General features: G+C 36.6%; 1 protein-coding gene across 1 annotated transcript in view; it reads left to right on the top strand.

Annotated features, from left to right (window-relative positions):
• The window catches only part of COL4A5 (collagen type IV alpha 5 chain), a 301,445-nt gene that overhangs the window by 113,187 nt on the left and 165,157 nt on the right, over positions 1-23,101 (top strand). Inside the window, exon 2 of the mRNA XM_049871358.1 lies at positions 5,133-5,192. Within this exon, the coding sequence (XP_049727315.1) occupies positions 5,133-5,192 (60 nt within the window). The remainder of the gene's footprint in view (positions 1-5,132; positions 5,193-23,101) is intronic.

Genomic DNA, 23,101 nt, shown 5'->3' with positions numbered 1-23,101 from the left:
GGTTGTGGTTATAATTACTCAGGGATCTTTTTTCCTGTACGTCTCTGCTGAGAGCCTTGATATCTTTCCTTCCATTTCCCTGGGGATAGGATTGTGGAGTTGGTTTATTGTTTGTAAACCCTTGCACTGAAGAAATTGTAAAACAAGTACCTCAAATTTTCCATGTTTGTCAAATGCTGTCAGGTCAGTACTAGTTTACTGTTTGTTGTTTGTTTTCCTAAATTTTAGCTTGATAAATTCTTATTATTATGCTTTTCTTGGTGCTTTTGAGATGTTTTTATATTTTTTAAGCATTTGTAGATTTTTAAGTAGGTGTATCAGTCTACATACCTAACCAGCCACATTACTGAACTCTATCCTGTTTCTCTGTGCTTTTAGTTCGTAGTATATGGCTTCTTGGAACACTTGAATTAGAATCACCTAGAAATGCTTGTTCAAATAGTAGATTGTGGTATCCAACCTCAGGCGTACTGGAACAGAATCTCTAGGATGGGGTCCTGGTATCTGCATTTTTGTGAAGTTCTTTTGACAATTCTAGCGCACACAGAAGTTTGCTTTTATTTGTGCTTCTATGTACTTTTAAGTCTAATGTTTTGTAATTTTGAATTGTTGTAGCCTGAGATCTAAATTTATTTTTTCCGTAGTTGTTCTAGCATCATATGTTGTACAATCCATTATTTTCACATCTAGTTGAAATACCACCATTTGTCATTTTACTAAATATTTGGGTGTGTGTGTATAGATCTATTTTGGGCCTTTTTGTTTTGGCTCACTGAGCTGCCTATTCTTTGAGTAATAACGTATTACTCTAATTACTGTAGCTTTTTAATGTGTTCTGTGTGATAAAGCAAAACTTTATTCATTTTTAATATTTTCTTCCATAATAAGAAAATAATACAGTAGTCTGTCATCATTTCCTTCTCCTGAAAATTTTCAGTTTGTTTTTAGCCTGTATTAGTTTTTGAAAAGACATCTTTTTGGCCGTATCTCCTGTGTGCCTTTTGCATGTGAACTGAGGAATCCTTTTAGACTGAGCTACTTAATGTTAGTATTATCTGCCTCTTTGCCTACAACTAATTTAGTGTTTTCATCTTAGTGCTTAGCATGGCCATTTTTTTTCCTAGAATCTTTCTCTCCATCCTTCAAAATTGAACAACAGGTATTCATTCACCTTCTTTACAGAGACTTTATTAACACCTCCAGGCTCAAGGGAACTCTCTTTCTTAGCGCTGATAGCAATTATGGAGCATACCACTCATTTTTTCACTTAATGAATCCTACAGATCACAGACTGAAAGCTGGAATAGCTTAAGGAGATGATATTGTTTTTCTCAGTCATTTTACAAAAGAGAAAACCGAGCGCTTAAGTATAAGACTGACTTGTCTAAGGTCTCCTAATGATTTAATTGCTGAAGTAAACTCTGGAAATATTTGTTATATTTCAGAGCTCTTTACAGTACCATTGTCTGCCATATCATTTTTCCATTGTATTTTGGTTTTCTTTTTTAGTGTTTGCCCCCGCCCCCAACTTTTTTAAATTAGATTGGAACTTACTTAAAGGCAACACCTATGTCTAACACAGGTTTTGTACAATTCATAGATCTAATATTGTGCTTTATGCTTATTGGTCACCTAGCCAATATTAATAGATGTTGGTTTAAAAAGTAAAATTCCGTTAATCAGATGTCAAATTGAGACTATATCCTTGAGGACTCCACTCTTTGACTGTATGGAAAGTGGCATCTAGTGGTTGGTGTATGTATTACAATTGCCTAGTTTTTTTTTTTTGTTTTTAATCCATGAGTACCAGAGTCATTCTCATAATCTATGTGTGATAAATATGATATAAATTAAAATATCAAATTGAATTCAAACAAGTTTGCCTGTAATACCCAAATTTTTCTGTAGTGATTTCTCAATTTACTACATGTTAATTAAGAAAGAAGTGCAAAAAACTGAAATTACTAATTTTTCTTGTGTAAAATAACTTGAAACATGATGTACAAGAAGATTAAAGGTTGTTTGTTATAAATTATATTAGGAGTGGGGTAAGAAAACATTTTTATTACACTCAAGATACTGGAGTGGGAATATTGTTGGGTAAATCAGCAGTCAAAAATACAATAGCTCTTAGTGTATCTTCCGTTGGTGCTATGCATTATTCTCAGGAACTTAATTTATATTTATAGCAGGAGGATCTCTTAGCAAAGGCCAAGGACAGTAAGTTACACCATCTTTAGCTTACAATATTAAAAGCCCATACACATATATTAAATATAAATTCCAAAGTCAAATGTTAATTATTCTTAGATTAACAACCATTTGTGTTGTCAGTACCCCTGCCCTCCCATTAATGTATGTAATTGAGTGATGGCGATATGCACAATCTAATTCAGTGAATATGAACATTGACTGTTCTTACCTTCTGAATCAGTGTCTTCTAAAATGTGTAAATTTGTAGTTTGGAATCTAGAATTTATGTTTGCACAAAACAATACTACATATTTCAAATTAACCTTTATTGCTGTAACATTGCAATGTAATTTTTTGTGCATGAGCTTATCCTGCACATTAAAGAGCAATAATGTACTGTCTTCTTTGTATTTCTACCTTCACCTAACATAGTGCCTAGCACATAATAGATGATCAGTAAGTATTTGTATTGCAATAGTTAAATATGTTGAAAGGGGACTGTGTTTTATCCATCTTTATAGTCCTAGTGCCTGACAAGTTTTCTGGCCTCTAATAACGCTCCATGCATGTTTGATGAATGTGTAATTTTGAATAAGTCTGTGTAACTTGTGGTATAGTTGATCTATAGTACTAAAATCAGTGAATATAACCTAATCACCTCTGTATAATACATAATGGCCACATAACAGACTTTAAATTTGAAATGCCAGGAACATAATTTTTTTTTTCCTTTTTATTGTGCTTTAAGTGAAAGTTTACAAATAAGTCAGTCTCTCACACAAAAACTTATATACACCTTGCTACATACTCCCAATTGCTCCCCCCCATGAGACAGCCCGCTCCCTCCCTCCACCCTCTCTTTTCATGTCCATTTCGCCAGCTTCTAACCCCCCCTACCCTCTCATCTCCCCTCCAGGCAGGAGATGCCAACATAGTCTCAAGTGTCCACCTGATCCAAGAACCTCACTCCTCACCAGCCTCCCTCTCCAACCCATTGTCCAGTCCAATCCATGTCTGAAGAATTGTCTTCAGGAATGGTTCCTGTCCTGGGCCAACAGAAGGTCTGGGGGCCATGACCACTGGGATCCTTCCAGTCTCAGTCAGACCATTAAGTCTGGTCTTATGAGAATTTGGGGTCTGCATCCTACTGTTCTCCTGCTCCCTCAGGGGTTCTCTGTTGTGTTCCCTGTCAGGGCAGTCATCGGTTGTAGCCGGGCACCATCTAGTTCCTCTGGTCCCAGGCTGATGGAGTCTCTGATTTATGTGGCCCTTTCTGTCTCTTGGGCTCATAATTACCTTGTGTCTTTGGTGTTCCTCATCCTCCTTTGCTCCAGGTGGGTTGAGACTCATTGATGCATCTTAGATGGCTGCTTGCTGCCGTTTAACACTGCAGACACCACTCTTCAAAGTGGGATGCAGAATGTTTTCTAAATAGATTTTTTTATGCCAATTGCCTTAGTTATCCCCTGAAACCATGGTCCCCAAACCCCTGCTCCTCCTACACTGGACTTCAAAGCATTCAGTTTATTCAGGAAACTTCTTTGCTTTTGGTTTAGTCCAGTTGTGCTGACCTCCCCTGTATTGTGTGTTGTCTTTCCTGTCACCTAAAGCAGTTCTTATCTACTACCTAATTAGTGAATACCCCTCTTCTACCCTCCCACCCTCCAGCCTCTCATAACCATCAAAGAATATTTTCTTCTCTGTTTAAACTATTTCTTGAGTTCTTATAATAGTGGTCTTATACAATATTTGTCCTTTTGCAACTGACTAATTTCACTGAGCATAATGCCCAGGAACATATCTTAATGGAGCATTCTTTGGCAGTGTGAGTGAGAGATTGTCCCAACATTAAACCATTTTGTTTATTATAATCTGGAAAAGGGGCTCCAGCATAAGGGTGGTTTGTAGTTGTAGCTGAATGCGGTCGGAGTTCTGACTAGAAAAAATGAGATCAGTACTTTGATAAGGATTAGGAAAGTTACTCTAGTAGTGACTGGGGTAAAGGAAAGCATGGAATGTTGGATGATAGGCTAAAGTAACTTTAAAGCCATAGATTCTCAAGGCTGAGTATTGATGAATACTAATTGGTATTTATATATCATGTTAAGATTTCAGTAATTCAGTCTATTTATTTGATGAAAGGCATGCCAGCTTTTTGTATATAAATGCTGAGCTATCCACATATGCTAAAATAATTACTATTTGATTTTCTAAGTGTTTCTGCTTTGTGCCAGAGTAAAGGATAGTTCTGGTTGGCAGAAGTCACCTACTTTCTTCTTATCCTCTCTAGTTTCTTATTTTAGAGGGTTTTCTCTGACTTCAGGACCACAATGCTTAATGTGACTGAATGAATTTGTGGTAATAGCTATTGAGACTATCTAGGCTGTGGGAACAGTATTTGTGGTAAAACTTTGGGCTTTTAGATACCGAACTACTGAGGGAGTTGGGAGCAAAGAAAAGAAAGGTAATAAAAGGTCATATTGTATATTTTATGCTCCATGGTTGCTCCTGAATGCAGATAAGCATAGAATTAAAATAGTAGGCATTCCTGGCAGTACCTAGTTGCCAAGTTTGTTGGTGAAATAGATGGAGAAGTAATTTCTTACATGTGATGTTAGAAGAAAAAGGGGAGTTTCCAAGAGCTTGGACAAGTGGCAAATCACTTTACAGGGCAGTTAAAGTCTTTCCTAAAAATGTATTTTTTTTTTCATTTTGAAATTATAAATTTACACTTATTCATTGTAAAAAGTTCAGACAGAAAATGTATTCAGTGAAATATGAAAAACTTGCCCAGAGGTAACCATCATTTGGTATGTGTACTTTTAGATATTTTTCTGGTGTTTGTTTTATAAAGTTGGATTGCTAAATTCAGATGAGCTGAAAGTCAGATTTTCAGGTTCATATTTAATGATTTCTTCCCCTCTTTCTCTTCCTTGTAGGCTTGTTATGGATGTTCTCCAGAATCAAAGTGTGACTGCAGTGGTGTAAAAGGAGAAAAGGTAAGAGCTGAGGTGGAGCTTTGCAAGCTTAGTAAATCCATTAAAATACTGCTATTAATATGTATTTTACTTATAGTACTTTTGTCTCTACATGTAAGTAAAAAAAATGAATTCTGCTATACTGCTTCTTTTGGACAGTTGTAAGATTTAGACTGTTTTAGGAATTAGCAAATATTTTCTGTAAAAGGCCATGGAATAAATATTTTAGATTTTGTGGGCCATGTAAGGTCTTTTTCACTGCTTTTTTTGTTGTTGTTTTTTTTAAACAACCGTTCAAAAATGTAAAAAAAAAATCTTAGCTTTTGGGCCATACAAAAATAGACCTCTGACTTCATTTGGCCTAATAAATGAAGTTTGTCAACTCCTGTTAGATCTTGTAGAAGTCACTGACTTAATAGGCAAAAAACAGGGGTAAAACACTTTAGAAGGAAACCAAACATTTATCAAACTACTCTCTGCTGGATACAATGCTAGGTACTTTCATGTATTTTATCTAGTCCATACACCTTAATCACTGATGAAAATCTATTTTTCTCTCACTTTTTCCACAACAGCATCTCCTATTATATAAACCAAACCCATTGCCATCGAGTCAAATCTGACTCATAGCAACCCTATAGGACAGAGTAGAACTGCCTGTAGGACAGAGTAGGGTTTCCAAGGCTGTAAATCTTCATGGAAGCAGACTACCACATCTTTCTCCTGCAGAGTGGCTGGTGGGTTAAAACCGCAGATCTTTCACTTAACAGCTGAGGGCTTAACCACTGTACGACCAGGACTCCTTCTCCTATTACATAGATATTATAATTACAAAGTAGGTGAGGCCTAAATTGTGTAATCCTAACCGTTATGAGTCAGTGACTGACACTGAACTTAGAAAATTAAAAAAAGATTGTAAATTGTGACCTAATAAAATTTGTACTAGGAGAAAAGAGATCATACTGTAGTCCCTACTTTTTGTTTTTTGCTTTATTGTGCTTTAGGTGAAAGTTTGCAGAGCAAATTAGTTTCTCATTCATCAATTTATACACAAATTGTTTTGTGATATTGGTTGTAATCCCCATGATGTGTCAACATTCTCTCCTTCTCCACCCTGGGTTACCCATTTCCATTCATCCTGTTTTCCTGTCTCTCCCTGCCTTCTCATCTTTGCCTTTGTGCAAGTATTGACAATTTGGTCTCATTTACATGGTTGAGCTAAGAAGCACAGTCCTCCTGTGTTTTACTGTTTGTTTTATAGACCTGTGTAATCTTTGGTTGAAGGGTGAATTTAGGTAGTGAATTCATTTCTGAGTTGAAAGGGTACCCAGGGGCCATAGTCTTGGGTTTTCTCCAGTCTCTGGCAGACCAGTAAGTCTGGTCTTTTTTGTGAATTTGAATTTTGTTCTTAATTTTTCTCCCACTCTGTCTGGAGCCCTGTGTTGTGATCCCTGTCAGAGCGGTCCATGGTGGTAGCCAGGTACCATATAGTTGTTCTGGGCTCAGGGTGGTAGAGTCTGTGGTAGTCGTGGCCCATTAGTCCTTTAGACTAACATTTCCCTTGTGTCTTTTGTTGTCTTCATTCTCCTTTGCTCCAGATGGGATGGGACCAATAGATGTATCTTAGATGGCTGCTCAGCCTCTATTCTTTGGGGCTCAATAAACATTTTTGAACGAATCTTACTGATTATATACAAAAAAGTTTAGAACAGTCTCTAACATGTATTCCATTTAGAGATATGGAAGGTCCCTTAGCATATTAAGGATATTTTTAAAAAGTCCCAGAGTAAAGAAACCAATTTATTTATGTTTGTTTTATAATGCCTCAGTTACCTTGTAACCCATTTTCTCCCTAACAAAGCATTTATTAATATTAATTGAATAGTGTTCTACAGAGCACCTATTTGAGTAATGTTAAATTGATGGGAGCAGTTTTGAAAAATTTTGTTTATTTTGTTGTTGTTGAGAATATACACAGCAAAGCATACACTGATTCAGGTTTCTACATATACAATTGAAAAACATTGATTACATTCTTTGAGTTGTGCAACCATTCTCATCCTCTTTTTCTGAGTTATTTCTCCCCCATTAACATAAACTCACTGCTCCTAAGCTTATTAACTAAACTTTCGGAGTTGCTCTTATCACTTTGATCCTGTATAGATAGTTATTCAAAGAGCATAATGCTCAAGGCAGACATTTTTTACTAGTTAAGCTAAACTATTGTTTGGTTTTAAGAAGACTTCCAGGGATATTTTTGGTTTAAGGTTTAAAGATTATCTCAGGGCAATAGTTTCAGGGGTAAGGGTTGCAGTTTTGTAGCAAAGGTGCTTTCTGTACTAGTAAAAATACCAAGAGGGATTCATTTGTGATAATGGCGGAGTGACTTTTATCAGACTGATAACTTTTCTTGAGATAACAATACTCTGGACAAATATAACAGCTATTTGAAACCACAGGAAAGTTACAAAAGTAGGCAGGAAGTGGAAAGTATTCTACTCTTGAAAGAGGGGATTATAATTGGTAAATTTGCATTTATATGGCTTTTCTCCTTAGTGTACCCCTCAGTCTGTATAAAAAGGTGGTTAGAACTCAGACAGAAAGGCACGGTCTTACTGGTTTGAGAAGTCAGATGAAAGGTTTGAGGATGCCTTAATAGATGAAAAGTGAGAGAAAACCTAAAAATCTGCCTGTAATCTTCACCCAAATTCTTGGTTGACCTATGAATTCATATGCATAGAAGTTGATCCATGTACCCCAGCAAAAAAGAACAGCTAGAAGGCTGAAATAACTTAGCATGGATTTAGCTGCTATCTATTGATGGGATGACAAAGTTTTGAGTTTGAGTTCAGCTGAGTTGACTGTTTGCTAAAACAAAAGATCAATACTAGATAATAGAATCCAGAATCTCTACATGTTGCCTAGAATATCCAGTATACAATCAAAACTTCCTACACATGAAAGGTAACAGGTAGGAGCGAAGCATAGTCACGAAAAACACCAATCAGTGAAAACCAATTTTGAAGTAACACAGATGTTGGAATTTGCAAAACATTTAAAGCAGATATTATGGACATATTTGATGATTTAAAGAAAAATATGCTCATACTTTGCAAGCAGATGGGTAGGTAATTAAAACAGAGCACTGGAAACTATAAAAAATGGAAAATACTGATTTGAAAACTAGATTTTAGAAATGAAAACTCACTCGATGGGCTTAACAGCAGAATGGAGACAACACAAGAAAGGATAAGAGAATTTAAAAATAAATTAAAAGACGTTATCCAGTCTGAAGAATACCCGTTCCCGTCAAGTTGATTCCAACTCGTAGTGACCCTATAGGACAGAGTAGAACTGTCCTATAGAGTTTCCAAGGAGTGCTTGGTGGATTTAAACTGCCAACCTTTTGGTTAGCAGCCATAGCACTTAACCACTACACCACCAGCGTTTCAGTCTAAAGAACAGAGAGATAAAAAATGAACAAGGCCTCAGTGACATGTGGGATGACATCAAGTGGTCTAATTCAAATGTAAATGGAGTTATAGAAGGGCATGAGAGAGCAATCGTGGCATTAAAAAATAATTATTATTAATGGGGAGTAATAATGGCCAAGAATTTCCGACATTTCATGAAAAATATAAATTTACAGATCTAAGAAACAATTTTTTTAAAGAAACTCAGCAAATCCTAAGTAGGATAAAAACAATGAAAACTGCACTTATGCACATCATAGTGAACCTTCTGAAAAAATAGAGATAAAAAAGAAAATCTTGAAAGATGCTAGAGAAACAATAGGCATTACACACAGGAGAAAAATTATACAAATGGTGACTGACTTCTCATCCGAAAGAATGGATACTGCATCCAATGTCAAAACATTATTAGGGAGTTAAAAAAAACAACCTGCAAACAGAATTAAAATATAAAGCAAAAATATCTTTTAAAAACGTAGGCAAAATGAAGACATTTTCAGATAATAAAAAAACGAGAGAATTCTTCACTAGCGTACTCGCACTAAAGAAATACTATAGAAAGTTATTCAGGCTAAAGGGAAATGACACTAGAGGGAAATGTGGATTTACAGGAAGGGATGAAAAATGCTAGAAATAGTGTGTATGCAGGTAAATACAAAAGACCATCTTTTTTCTCCCTTCAAAAGATTGTTTAAAGATATATAAAACAAAACAGTGAATTATGGAATATATACGTAGATGTACCATATACGACAAATATAGTACAAAGGATGGCATGTAACAATGGAGCTCTACTGTTGCAGTGTTCTTAGATTTTACATGAAGTAATTCAATATTAACACTATGTAGACTGTGATGAGTTATGCATGTATATTGTAATCCTGAGACTTAACACTAAAACATTTATGTAAAGTGGCATAAGAATAAAGCCAATGGAGAAATTTAAAAGTAATACTGGGAATACTCAATCCAAAGGAAAGCAGGAAATGAGAAACAGAGGAACAAAATACAGAAAAGGCAAACACAGAAACAAAGAGTGAAACTGCAGAAGGTGGGGCCAAGATGCCAGAATAGACACACGTTTCCGGCCAGCCCTCTTACAGCAAAGACTGGAAAAAACAATTGAACGAGTATATTTATGACAAGCTAGGAGCCCTGAACATCAAAGGCAAAGCTGGAAAACGAACTGAGTGGCAGGGGAAGAAAAAGATGGTTCAGAAGCAGAGTAAAGTTACCAGACCTGAATCGCCAGGAGCCCTCAGGCACCATTCTCGGGAGCGGCTGAGGCGGGCTGATACTAGCCTTTAGCTGCAGTTTCCTGAGGGAGAAGCAGCCAGCCACGCAGCCTACTCACACCTCCTGAACCAGAGAAGAACAGTGCTTTTGGCAAAAGCTAAGTACTTGTGTTTATTTTATCACGCCCCCACCCTCAAGGTGGCTTCAGCGACTGTTGATTTCCCTGGGCCTGAGATAGGCCCTTTTGAGCACCTAGAGCCTTGGAAAAGGAATAAATTCGCAATTGGGAGAAAAGATAATGTGCCAGCTCCACTAACTGGGGGAGCCCAGGACAGAAGCGGCTCCTATCCAGGCATAAATGGTCTGTGGACTTTGAGTATCTTTCCCACCTGCATGGACCTGTATGGGCCTATTTCAGGAGAATAGGCCCTTGTTGGCAGACGACAACTGTTTCAGCTGTGCTGTGGAGAGGTGGGTGTTTGGTGTTTGACACTGCTTTGCTTATTAAACAGGGTCCTCACCTACCCACATCAGGGGCCTAAGAACTGATGGCTCCACTCAGGTCACCCAGCCACCCACGAAAGGGGTCCAAGGATAACTGGTACCTGCCAGTCCTTACAACCAAAAACATTCGGAGCCCATGTTCCGTCTGCAGAAACCACCCACCTATATGCTCTAGGGAAGAAGGACATGCTTTCCTTAGAGACACATGGGGGACAATTCTCACCCCTGCCTTGTTCAGAGGATGACCCCCTGCTGCAACCAGATACTGGTACCTACACCAATTACCCCTCCCCCTCTAAGACTGTAGGACAGAGCCTGTACCACACATTTGATGATCAGCTACCTGGACACTTGAGCTGAATTCATAACAAGGGAAGTGAATGGACTCCTAGACTTATATACCTGATAACAGGTCTAGCCACCTGAGAACAGGACGTCAGAGCTCCAAAGGCAAAAATAATCTAGCTAGTTATCTCGAGCAACCTATTTGGGCATATCAAAACAAAAGAAAGCAAAAAGCTAGGATACAGTAAGCAAACATAAAATAAACTAATACAGTAACTTATAGATGGCTTAGAGACAACAGTCAATATCAAGTCACATAAAGAAAGAGACCATAATCGCCTCAACAAGCTCTCAAAACAAAGAAATCAAGGGATCTTCTAGATGAAAGTGCCTTCTGGAATTACTTCAGAATACAAAAGATTAATATACAGAACCCTTCAGGACATCAGGAAGGAAATCAGGCAATACACAGACCAAGCCAAGGAACACACAGATAAAGCAGCTGAAGTAATTAAAAAGGTTATTCAGGAACATAATGAAAAATTTAATAAGCCGGAAAAATCCATAGACAGACGGCAATCAGAAACTCAGAAGTTTAACAATAAATTTACAGAATTAGACAACTCAGTAGAAAGTCAGATGAGCAGAATTGAGCAAGTGGACAGCAGAATTTCTGAACTTGAAGATAAAGCACTTGGCACCAATATATATGAAGAAAAATCAGATAAAAGGATTTTTTTTTTTTAATGAAGAAACCTTAAGAATCATATGGGACTCTATCAAGAGAAATAACCTACGAGTGATTGGAGTACCAGAACAGGGAGGGATAACAGAAAATGCAGAGAGAATTGTTGAAGATTTGTTGGCAGAAAACTCTCCTGATATCGTGAAAGATGAGAAGATATCTATCCAAGATGATCATCAAACTCCACATAACGTAGATTTTAAAAGAAAGTCACCAAGACATATTATACTCAGAGTTGCCAAAACCAAAGGTAGACAATTTTCAGAGCAGCTAGGGATAAACAAAAAGTCACCTACAAAGGAGAGTCAATAAGTATAAGCTTGGACTACTAGGCAGAAACCATGCAGGCAAGAAGGAAATGGGATGACTTATAATAAGGATTGATGGGAAAAAATTGCCAGCCAAGAATCATATATCCAGTAAAACTGTCTCTCATATATGAGGGTAAAATCAGGACACTTCCAGATAAACAGAAGTTTAGGGAATTCGTAAAAACCAAACCCAAACTACAAGAAATACTAAAGGGAGTTCTCTGGTTAGAAAATCAATAATATCAGGTATCAACCCAACACTAGAACACTGGACAGAGCAATCAGATATCAGCCCAGGCACGGAAATCACAAAAATAAATCAACATTAAAAAAAATGCTTAAAGCAGGGAAACACCGATGTTGTTATGTAAAAGAAGACAACATTAAAAAAATAAAGAGGAACTAAGAATGTAGTTATAGGTCTTTCATATGGAGAGGAAGACAAGGGGATACAAAGAAATAAAAGTTAGGTTTAAATTTAGAAAAATAGGAGTAAATATTAAGGTAACCACAAAGGAGACAAACTAGCCTACACATTAAAATAAAATACAAGTAAAATAAATAGAGCCTCAGGAGAAACGAAATCAATAACAATGAATATGAGGAAAATACAATATATAAAGATAACTACTCACCACAAAAAATTAAGTGGGAAAAACAAACTGTCAACAACACACAAAAAAAGATATCAAAATGAGAGCACTAAATTAATACCTATCCGTAATTACGTGGAATTTAAATGGACTGAATGCACCAATAAAGAGATAGAGAGTGGCAGAATGGATTAAAAAAACATGATCCGTCTATATGTTGCCTACAAGAGACACACCTTAGACTTAGAGACACAAACTAAAACTCAAAGGATGGAAAAATCTCAAGCAAATGTCAATCAAAAAAGAGCAAGAATGGCAATATTAATTTCTGACAAAATAGGCTTCAAAGTTAAGTCCATCATAAAGGATAAGGAAGGACACTATATATAATGATTAAAAGGACAATATACCAGGAGGATATAACGATATTAAATACTTATGCACCCAATGACAGGGCTGCAGGATACATGAAATAAACTCTATCAGCATTGAAAAGTGAGATAGACAGCTCCACAATAATAGTAGGAGAATTCAACGCACTACTTTCCATGAAGGACAGGACATCCAGAAAGAAGCTCAATAAAGACATGGAAGATCTAAATGCCACAATCAACCAACTTGACCTCATACACATATACAGAACACTCCACCCAATCACAGCCAAGTATACTTTCTTTTCTAGTTCACATGGAACATTCTCTAGAATAGACCACATATTAGGTCATAAAACAAACCTTAGAATCCAAAACATTGAATTTTTACAAAGCATCTTCTCTGGTCATAAGGCCATAAAAGTAGAAATCAATAACAGAAAAAGCAGGGAATAGAAATCAAACCCTTGGAAACTGAACAATACCCTGCTCAAAAAAGACTGGGTTATAGAAGACGTTATGGAATAAAGAAATACATAGAATCCAATGAGAATGAAAACACTTCCTATCAGAAACTTTGGGACAGTGAAAGCAGTGGTCAGAGGTCACTTTATATCAATAAATGCACACATACAAAAAGAAGAAAGGGCCTAAATTAAAGAATTATCCCTACAACTTGGACAAATAGAAAGAGAGCCACAAAAGAAACTCTCAGGCACCAGAAGAAAGGAAATAATTAAAATTAGAGCAGAAATAAATGAAATAAAAAAAACAGAAAAACAACTGAAAGAATTAGCAAGTCCAGAAATTGAGAAAAATTTAAAAAATTGATAAACTTCAAAAAAACTACTGAAACTAATAAAAAAGGTTCAACAGAGTGTCAGGTTACAAGGTAAACATACAAAAATCAGTTGGATTCCTCTACAGCAAGAAAAAGAACATCGAAGAGGAAATCACCAAATCAGTACCATTCACAGTAACCCCCAAGAAGATAAAATACTTAGGAATAAATCTAACCAGAGATATAAAAGACCTATAAAAAGGAAACTACAAGGTACTACTGCAAGAAACTAAAAGGGACCTACATATGTGGAAAAATATACCTTGCTCATGGACAGGAAGACTTAACATTGTAAAAATATCTATTCTACCAAAAGCCATCTATATATACAATGCAATTCTGATCCAAATTCCAATGACATTTTTTAATGAGATGGAGAAACAAATCACCAACTTCATATGGAAGGGAAAGAGGCCCCGGACAAGTAAAGCATTACTGAAAAAGAAGAACAAAGTGAGAGGCCTCACTCTACCTGATTTTAGAACCTATTATACCCCTACAGTAGTCAAAACAGCCTGGTACTGGTATAACAACAGACACATAGACCAAAGGAACAGAATTGAGAACCCAGATTTACATCCATCTGCATACGAGCAGCTGATGTTTGACAGAGGTCCAAAGTCAGTTTAACGGGAGAAAAGACAGTCCCTTTAACAAATGGTGCTGTGATAACTGGATATCCATCTGCAAAAAAATGAAACAGGACCCATACCTCACACCATGCACTAGAACTAATTCCAAATGGATCAAAGACCTAAACATAAAGTCTAAAACAATAAAGATCATGGAAGAAAAATAGGGACAACTTTAGGAGCTCTAATACATGACATAAACAGAATACAAAACATTACTAAAAATGCTGAAGAGAAACCAGATAACTGGGAGCTCCTAAAAATCAAACACCTATGCTCATCTAAAGACTTCACCAAAAGACTAGGAAGACCACCTACAGACCAGCGCCTGATCTCTAAAATCTACATGATTCTGCTAAAACTCAACCACAAAAAGACAAACAACCCAATTAAAAAATGGACAAAGGATATGAACAGGTACTTCACTAAAGAAGACACTCAGGCGGATAACAGATACATGAGGAAATGCTCTCGATCATTAACCATTAGAGAAATGCAAATCAAAACTACAGTGAGATTCCATCTCACGCCAACAAGTTTGGCATTAATCCAAAAAACACAATAAATGTTGGAGAGGCTGTGGAGAGATTGGAACACTTATACACTGCTGGTGCGAATGTCAAATGGCATAAACACTTTGGAAATCGATGTGACGCTTCCTTAAAAGAATAGAAATAGAACTACCATGAGACCACTATTATAAGAACTTGAGAAATAGTTTAAACTGAGAAGAACACATTCTTTTGTGGTTACGAGAGGGGGGAGGGTGGGAAAGGGGTATTTACTAATTTGATAGTAGTTAAGAACTACTTTAGGTGAAAGGAAGGACAACACTCAATACAGGGGAGGTCAGCACAACTGGACTAAACCAAAAGCAAAGAGTTTTCCTAAATAAACTGAATGCTTCGAAGGTCAGCAAAGCAGGAGTAGGGGTTTGGGGACCATGGTTTCAGGGGACATCTAAGTCAATTGGTATAATAAAATCTATTAAGAAAACATTCTGCATCCCACTTTGAAGAGTGGTGTCTGGGGTCTTAAAGGCTAGCAAGCGGCAAACTAAGATGAGTCAATGAGTCTCAACCAACCTGGCTCAAAGTAGAATGAAGAACACCAAGGACACGAGGTAATTATGAGCCAAAGAGACAAAAAGGGCCACATGAACCAGAGACTACATCATCCTGGGACCAGAAGGACTAGATGGTGCCCGGCCACAACTGATGACTGCCATGATAGGAAACGTAACAGGGAACCTCTGAGGGAGCAGGAGAACAGTGGGATACAGACCCCAAATTCTCATAAAAAGACCAGACTTAATGGTGTGACTGTGACTAGAAGGACCCTGGTGGTCATGGCCCCCAAACCTGTTGGCCCAGGACAGGAACCATTCCCAAAGCCAACTCGTCAGACATGGATTGGAGTGGACAACGGGTTGCAGTGGGATACTGGTGAGAAGTTAGCTACTTGGATCAGGTGGACACTTGAGACTATGTTGGCATCTCCTGCCTGGAGGGGAGATGGGGGGGTAGGGGGGTTAGAAGCTGGCAAAATGGACACGAAAAGAGAGAGTGGAGGAGGGAGTGGGCTGTCTCATTGGGGGGAGAGTAATTGGGAGTATGTGGAAAGGTGTATATAAGTTTTTATGTGAGAGACCGACTTGATATATAAACTTTCACTTAAAGCACAACAAAAATTATAAAACAAAACAAAAACAAATTGATAAACCATTGTCCAACGTGACAAAAGAAAAACAGGACAGGAAGCAAATAACCTGAAAAAGAAATGAGATTGACAATATTACAATAGACCCAACTGAAATTAAAGGAATCATATCAGATTATTATAAAAAATTATACTCTAACCAATTTGAAAACCTAGAAGAAATGGATGAATTCCTAGAAACACACTACTGACCTAAACTAACAGGAAGAGAGGTAAAAAAAAAAAAAAAAAAAGAACAACTAAATAGACCCATAACAAAAGAAGAGATTGAAAAGTTACTAAAAAAATTCCCAACAGAAAAAAAACCCTGACCCGGAAGGCTTCACTACAGAGTTCTACCAAACTTTCAGGGAAGAGTTAACACCACTAATACTAAAGGTATTTCAGAACATAGAAAAAGACGGAATACCCCAAAACTCATTCTATGAAGCCAGCATATCCCTGATAACAGAACCAGGTAAAGACACCACAGAAAAAGAAAATTACAGATCTATATCCCTCATGAACTAGATGGAAAAATCCTCAACAAAATCCTCGCTGATAGAATTCAACAACATATCATAAAAATAATTCCCCATGACCAAGTAGGATTTATACCAGGTATGCAGGGATGGTTCAACATTAGAAAAACAATTAATGTAATCCATAAAACAAAAGACAAGAATCACATGATTTTATATATTGATGCAGAAAAGACATTTGACAAAGTTCAATACCCATTCATGATAAAAACTCTCAGCAAAATAGGAATAGAAGGAAAATTCCTCAACATAATAAAGGGGATTTATTCAAAGCCAACAGCCAAGCTCATCCTAAATGGAGAAGGTCTGAAAGCTTTCCCCTTCAGATTGGGAACCAGACAAGGATGAGCTTTATCACCACTCTTACTCAACATTGTGCTGGAGGTCCTACCCAGAGCAATTAGGCTAAATAAAGAAATAAAGGGCATCTAGATTGGCAAGGAAGAAGTAAAAGTATCTCTATTTGCAGATGACATGATCTTATACACAGAAAACCTTAAGGAACCCTCAAGAAAACTACTGAAATTAATAGAAGAATTTAGCGGAGTATGAGGATACAAGATAAACTTAAGAAATCAGTTGGATTCCTCTATACCAACAAAAAGAACATCAAAGAAGAAATCACGAAATCAATACCATTTACAGTAGCTCCCCAGAAGATAAAATACTTAGAAATAAATCTTACCAGAGATGTAAAAGACTTATACAAAGAAAACTACAGTATACTTCTGCAAGAAACCAAAAGAGACCTACATAAGTGGAAAAACATACCTTGCCCATGGATAGGAAGGCTTAACATTGTAAAAATGTCTATTCTACCTAAAGCGATCTGTAGATTTAATGCAATTCTGATTGAAATTCCAATGACATTTTCTAATGAGATGGAGAAACAAATCACCAACTTCATAGAGAAGGGAAAGAGGCCCTGGATAAGTAAAGCATTATTGAAAAAGGAAAACAAAGTGGGAGACCTCACTCTACCTGATTTTAGAATGTATTATACTGCCACAGTAGTCAAAACAACCTGGTACTGGTACAACAACAGATACATAGACCAATGGAACAGAATTGAGAACCCAGACTTAAATCCATCCACATGTGAGCAGCTGATATTTAACAAAGGCCTCAAATCAGTTAAATGGGGAAAAGACAAATGGTGCTAGCATAACTGGATATCCATCTGCAAAAAAATGAAACAAGTCCCATACCTCACACCACGCACAAAAATGAACTCAAAATGGATCAAAGACCTAAATATAAAATCTAAAACGATAAAGATCATGGAAGAAAAAATAGGGACAACGTTAGGAGCCCTAATACATGGCATAAAAAAGAAAACATTATAAAGAAAGTCGAAGAAAAACTAGATAACTGGGAGCTCCTAAAAATCTGACGCTTATGCTCATCCAAAGACTTCACCAAAAGAGTAAAAAGATTACCTACAGACTGGGAAAAAGTTTTAAGCTATGACATTTCTAACCAGCGCCTGATCTATAAAATCTACATGATACTGCAAAAACTCAACTGCAAAAAAGACAAATAACCCAATTAAAAAATGGGCAAAGGATATGAATAGACAATTCACTAAAGAAGACATTCAAGTAGCTAACAGATACATGAGAAAATGTTCACGATCATTAGCCATTAGAGAAATGCAGATCAAAACTACAATGAGATTTCATCTCACTCCAGCAAGGCTGGCATTAATCCAAAAAACACAAAATGTTGGAAAGGCTGTGGAGAGATTGGAACACTTCTACACTGCTGGTGGGAATGTCAAATGGTACAACCACTTTGGAAATCGATTTGGCGCTTCCTTAAAAAGCTAGAGATAGAACTACCATACGATCCAGCAATCCCACTCCTTGGAATATATCCTGGAGAAATAAGAGGCTTTACATGAATAGATATATGCACACCCATGTTTATTGCAGCACTGTTTACGATAGCAAAAAGATGGAAGCAACCAAGGTGCCCATCAACGGATGAATGGATAAATAAATTATGGTATATTCACACAATGGAATACTACGTATCGATAAAGAACAGTGAGTATTCCGTGAAACATTTCATAACATGGAGGATCCTGGAAGGCATTATGCTGAGTGAAATTAGTTGCAAAAGGACAAATATTGTATAAGACCACTATTGTAGGAACTTGAGAAATAGTTTAAACTGAGAAGAAAACATTCTTTTGTGGTTACGAGAGGGGAGAGGGAGGGAGGGTGAGAGAGGTGCATTCACTAATTAGGTAGTAGATAAGAACTACTTTAGGTGAAGGAAAAGACAGCACACAATACAGGGGAGGTTAGCACAATTGGACTAAACCAAAAGCAAAGAAGTTTCCTAAATAAACTGAATGCTTCGAAAGCCAGCATAGTAGGGGCAGGGGTCTGGGAACCATGGTTTCAGGGGACATCTAAGTCAATTAGCATAATAAAACCTATTAAGAAAACATTCTGCATCCCACTTTGGAGAGTGGCATCTGTGGTCTTAAACGCTAGCAAAAGGTTATCTAAGATGCATGGATTGGCCTCAACTCACCTGGAGCAAAAGAGAATGACGAACACCAAGGACACAAGGTAACTATGAGCCCAAGAAACAGAAAGGACCACATAAACCAGAGACTACATCAGTCTGAGACTAAAAGTACTAGATGGTGCCCAGCTACAACCGATGACTATCCTGTCAGGGAACACAACAGAGAACCCCTGAGGGAACAGGAGAACAGTGGGATGCAGACCCCAAATTCTCATAAAAAGACCAGACTTAATGGTGTGACTGAGACTAGAAGGACCCTGGTGGTCATGGCCCCTAGACCTTCTATTAGCCCAAGACAGGGACCTTTCCCAAAACCAACTCTTCAGACAGGGATTGGACTGGACGTTGGGATAGAAAAAGATGCTGTTCAAGAATGAGCTTATTGGATCAAGTAGACACTTGAGACTATGTTGGCATCTCCTATCTGGAGGGGAGACGAGAGGGCAGAGGGGGTCAGAACTTGATGGAATGGACTCGAAAAGAGAGAGTGGAAGGAAGGAGCAGGCTGTCTTATCAGGGGGAGAGCAATTAGGAGTATATAACAAAGTTTATATAAATTTTTGTATGAGAGACTGACTTGATTTGTAAACTTTCACTTAAAAGCACAGTAAAAATTTTTTAAAGTGAAATTGCAGATATAAATTCAATTATATCTATAATTTTATTAAATGTAAGTAATATAGAAACTCCAATGTGATTATTAAAACGAATTAATAGGAAGACTCAATCATAGGCTTCTTCCATAAGAAATACACTTTAAATATGAACATAGAGATAGGTTGAAAGTAAAAAGATGTAATAGAATATACCATGTAAACAATGAGTATAAGAAAATTAAAATGATAGTATTACTATCTGATCAATTACTCTTCAAGAGCATAAGTATTACCAGAGACAAGTGGGAAAACGTTGTAATGATCAAAGGGTCAATTTGTTATGAATCAATATTAGAAATGTGTTTGTCTGCAGCAATAGAGCTTCAAAATATACGAAGCTAAAACTGACAAAATTAAATGGAGAACTAGAGAAATCCACATAGTTTCAGATTCTAATGCTCCTCACTCAATCATTGATAGAACAACTAGGAAAAAATATATACTAGAAGCATACGTGATTTTTTTTTCAAAAGCACATGGCGTATTCACCAGAATAGATTATATGATGAGCCATAAAATGAGATGCAGTAAATATCAAAGTTTGAAAACATCAGTGTATATTCTCTGACCACAATGGAATGAAATAATTAACAATAAGATATGTATAAATTCCTCAGCTGTTTGCAGAGTAGAAAACATCCTTCTCAATAACTGATGGACAAAGGAAGAAATTACAAGGAAAATTAGAAAAATATTTTAAATCACATAATGATGAAAATGCAACATCTCAAAAGCTATGAAATGGAGCTAAAGCAGGACTTAGTTGGAAATGTATAAATGCCCGTGTTAGAAAATATGAAAGATTTAAAATTTGTGATCTAAGTTTTTTCACTTCAGAAGCTAGAAATGGACAAGTGAATTAAATTAAAAGTAAGAGAAAGAAATAATATAGGCAAAATAGAAACATATGAACAAGAAAAAGCTTACATAACCAAAAATTGGTACTTTGAAATGATTAATAACATTAATAAATACCTAGTGTCTTAGTTAACTAGTGTTGCTATAAGAGAAATACCTCAAGTGGACGGCTTTAACAGAAATTTATTCTCTCACTGTCTAGTTGACTAGAAGTCCGAGTTCAGGGTGCCAGCTGCAGAGGAAGTCTTTCTGTCTCTGTCGGCTCTGGAGGAAGGTCCTTGTCATCAATCTTCCCCTTATCTAGGAGCTTCTCACCATGGGAACCCTGGGTCCAAAGGACGCTGTCACTCCCAGCTCTTGTTTCTTGAGGTATAAGGTCCTCCGTCTCTCTGCTCACTTCTCTCTTTTATACCCCAAAAGAGACTGACTTAAAACACTACCTAATTTTGTAGATTGAGTCCTGCCTCATTAACATAACTGCCTCTAATCCTGCCTCATTAACATCATAGAGGTAGGACTTAAAACACATAGGAAAATCATATGACAAAATGGTAGACAATCACACAATACTGGGAATCATGGCCTAGCCAAGTTGACACGTTTTGGGGCGTACAATTCAACTCATGACACCTAGCGTGACTGATAAAAAAATAGAGAGAAAACACAAAATACCAATATCAGGAATGATCCTACTGACAGTAAAAGATGAATAAGGGAGTATTATAAACAACTTTATAATGGTACATTTGACAACTTAATTGAATTAGATAAATTCCTTGAGAAACATACATTAATAAAAACAAAATAAAGAAATAAAATCTGAGTAGCTGTATATCTACTAAAGAAATTGGATTTTGAACCCTTCCCACAACAAAAAAAATTCTATGCCAAGATGGTTTTACTGGTAAATTCTGTGAAAGAAATATGTCAATTCTGTATAAATTCTTTAAGAAAATAGTGGTATGTGGAATGCTTCCCAACTAATTTTATGAAAGGAGCATAGCCTTGATACTAAAATCAAAGACATTACAAAAAAGAAAACTACAGTTAAATATTAACATGTCATGGATTGAATTGTATCCCCCCAAAGAATGTGTTGTAAACCCTAACCTCTATGCCTGTGGTTATAGTCCCATTTGGGAATGGGTTGTGTTTATGTTAATGAGACAGAATTAGTGTAGGGTGGGTCTTGAGTCAATCTCTTTTGAGATATAAAAGAGATTAAACAAGTAAGCAAGTGAGCAGAGATGAGGGAAGAGAGATGCCAAGATACATGGAGATCTCTAGGGTGCCATGTATCCAAGCAGAAACTGAAAAGACAAGAACTTTCCTCCAGTGCCAACAGAGAGAAAGCCTTCCTTTGAGCCGGCACCCTGAATTTGGATTTCTAGCCTTCTGAATTGTAAGAAAATAAGTTTCTATTTGTGAAAGCCACCCACTTATATTACTGTTATAGCAGCACTAAATAACTAAGACAACATAGAGAAAAATTCTTAACAAAATTTTAGCAAATTGGATTCCACAATTTATAAAGTAGATAATGTGTCATGACTAAGTGGGGTTTGGAACCCTGGTGGCGTAGTGGCTAAGAGCTTGGTGGCTAAACAAAAGGTCATCAGTTGGAACCCACCAGCCACTGCATGGAAACCCTATGGGTGAGTTCTACTCTGTCCTGTAGGGTCACTATGAGTCAGAATTGACTCGACAGCAACGGGTTAAGTGGGGTTTATCCTTGGAATGCAAGGTTGGTTTAACATTCAAAAATCAAAAAATGTGATTCATCATATAATCACCTTAATAGATATAGAGGAAAATTTAACAAAATTCAACATCCATTCCTGTTTAAAAAAAAAAAAACTCTCTGCACACTAGGCATAGAAGGTATTTCCTGATCCTAATAAGGGGCGTGTACCAAAAACTTACAGCTAAAATCATACTCAGTGGAAAAAGACTGAATTCCTTCCTTCTATGGTAAAGAAAGACTCACGGGTATCTGCTCTTTCCACTAATATTCAACACTGCCAATGCAGTAAGACAAGGAAAAAAAAAAAGGAAAACGATCCAGATTGTAAAGGAAATAAAACTCTTTTTTTTTTTTTTTTGTCTACTTGGAAAATACTAAAATGCAACCAAAATTAATAAGGGAGCTTAAAAAGTTTGCAGAATAAACAAAACCAATGAACAAAAATCAGTTGCATTTCTGTATTCCAGCAATGAAAAATAGAATATTGGCCTTTTCCAGTAGCATCAAAAATTTGAAATAGGAATAAATTAGACAAAAATATGCAAATTTTGTACAGTCAAAGCTATAAAAATATTAGCAAGAAAGATTAATACCTGAATAAATGGAAATCTATAACACAGATGGCTTAGGAGGCTCAATACCATTAAGATGCCAGTTCTTTCCAAATTATCTGTAGATTCAATGCAAGTCCCAAGCAAAATCCTTGTAGGGTATTTTGTAGAAATTAACAATCTAATTTTAAAATTCAGTTGGAAATGCTAATATAGCCTTAAAAAGAATAATGTTGGAGGATTTATGATATACAATTCCATTATAGAACTACTGTAAATAAGATGGTATGTTACTGGCATAAGGATAGACATAGATGAATGGCACAGGGTGCAAAGGCAATTCAGCAAA

The sequence above is a fragment of the Elephas maximus genome, chromosome X (assembly GCF_024166365.1).
Source record: "Elephas maximus indicus isolate mEleMax1 chromosome X, mEleMax1 primary haplotype, whole genome shotgun sequence".
Classification (NCBI taxonomy): Eukaryota; Metazoa; Chordata; class Mammalia; order Proboscidea; family Elephantidae; genus Elephas; species Elephas maximus.
The sequence above is the reverse complement of the archived record's forward strand: the minus strand, read 5'-3'. Positions and strand labels throughout refer to the sequence as shown.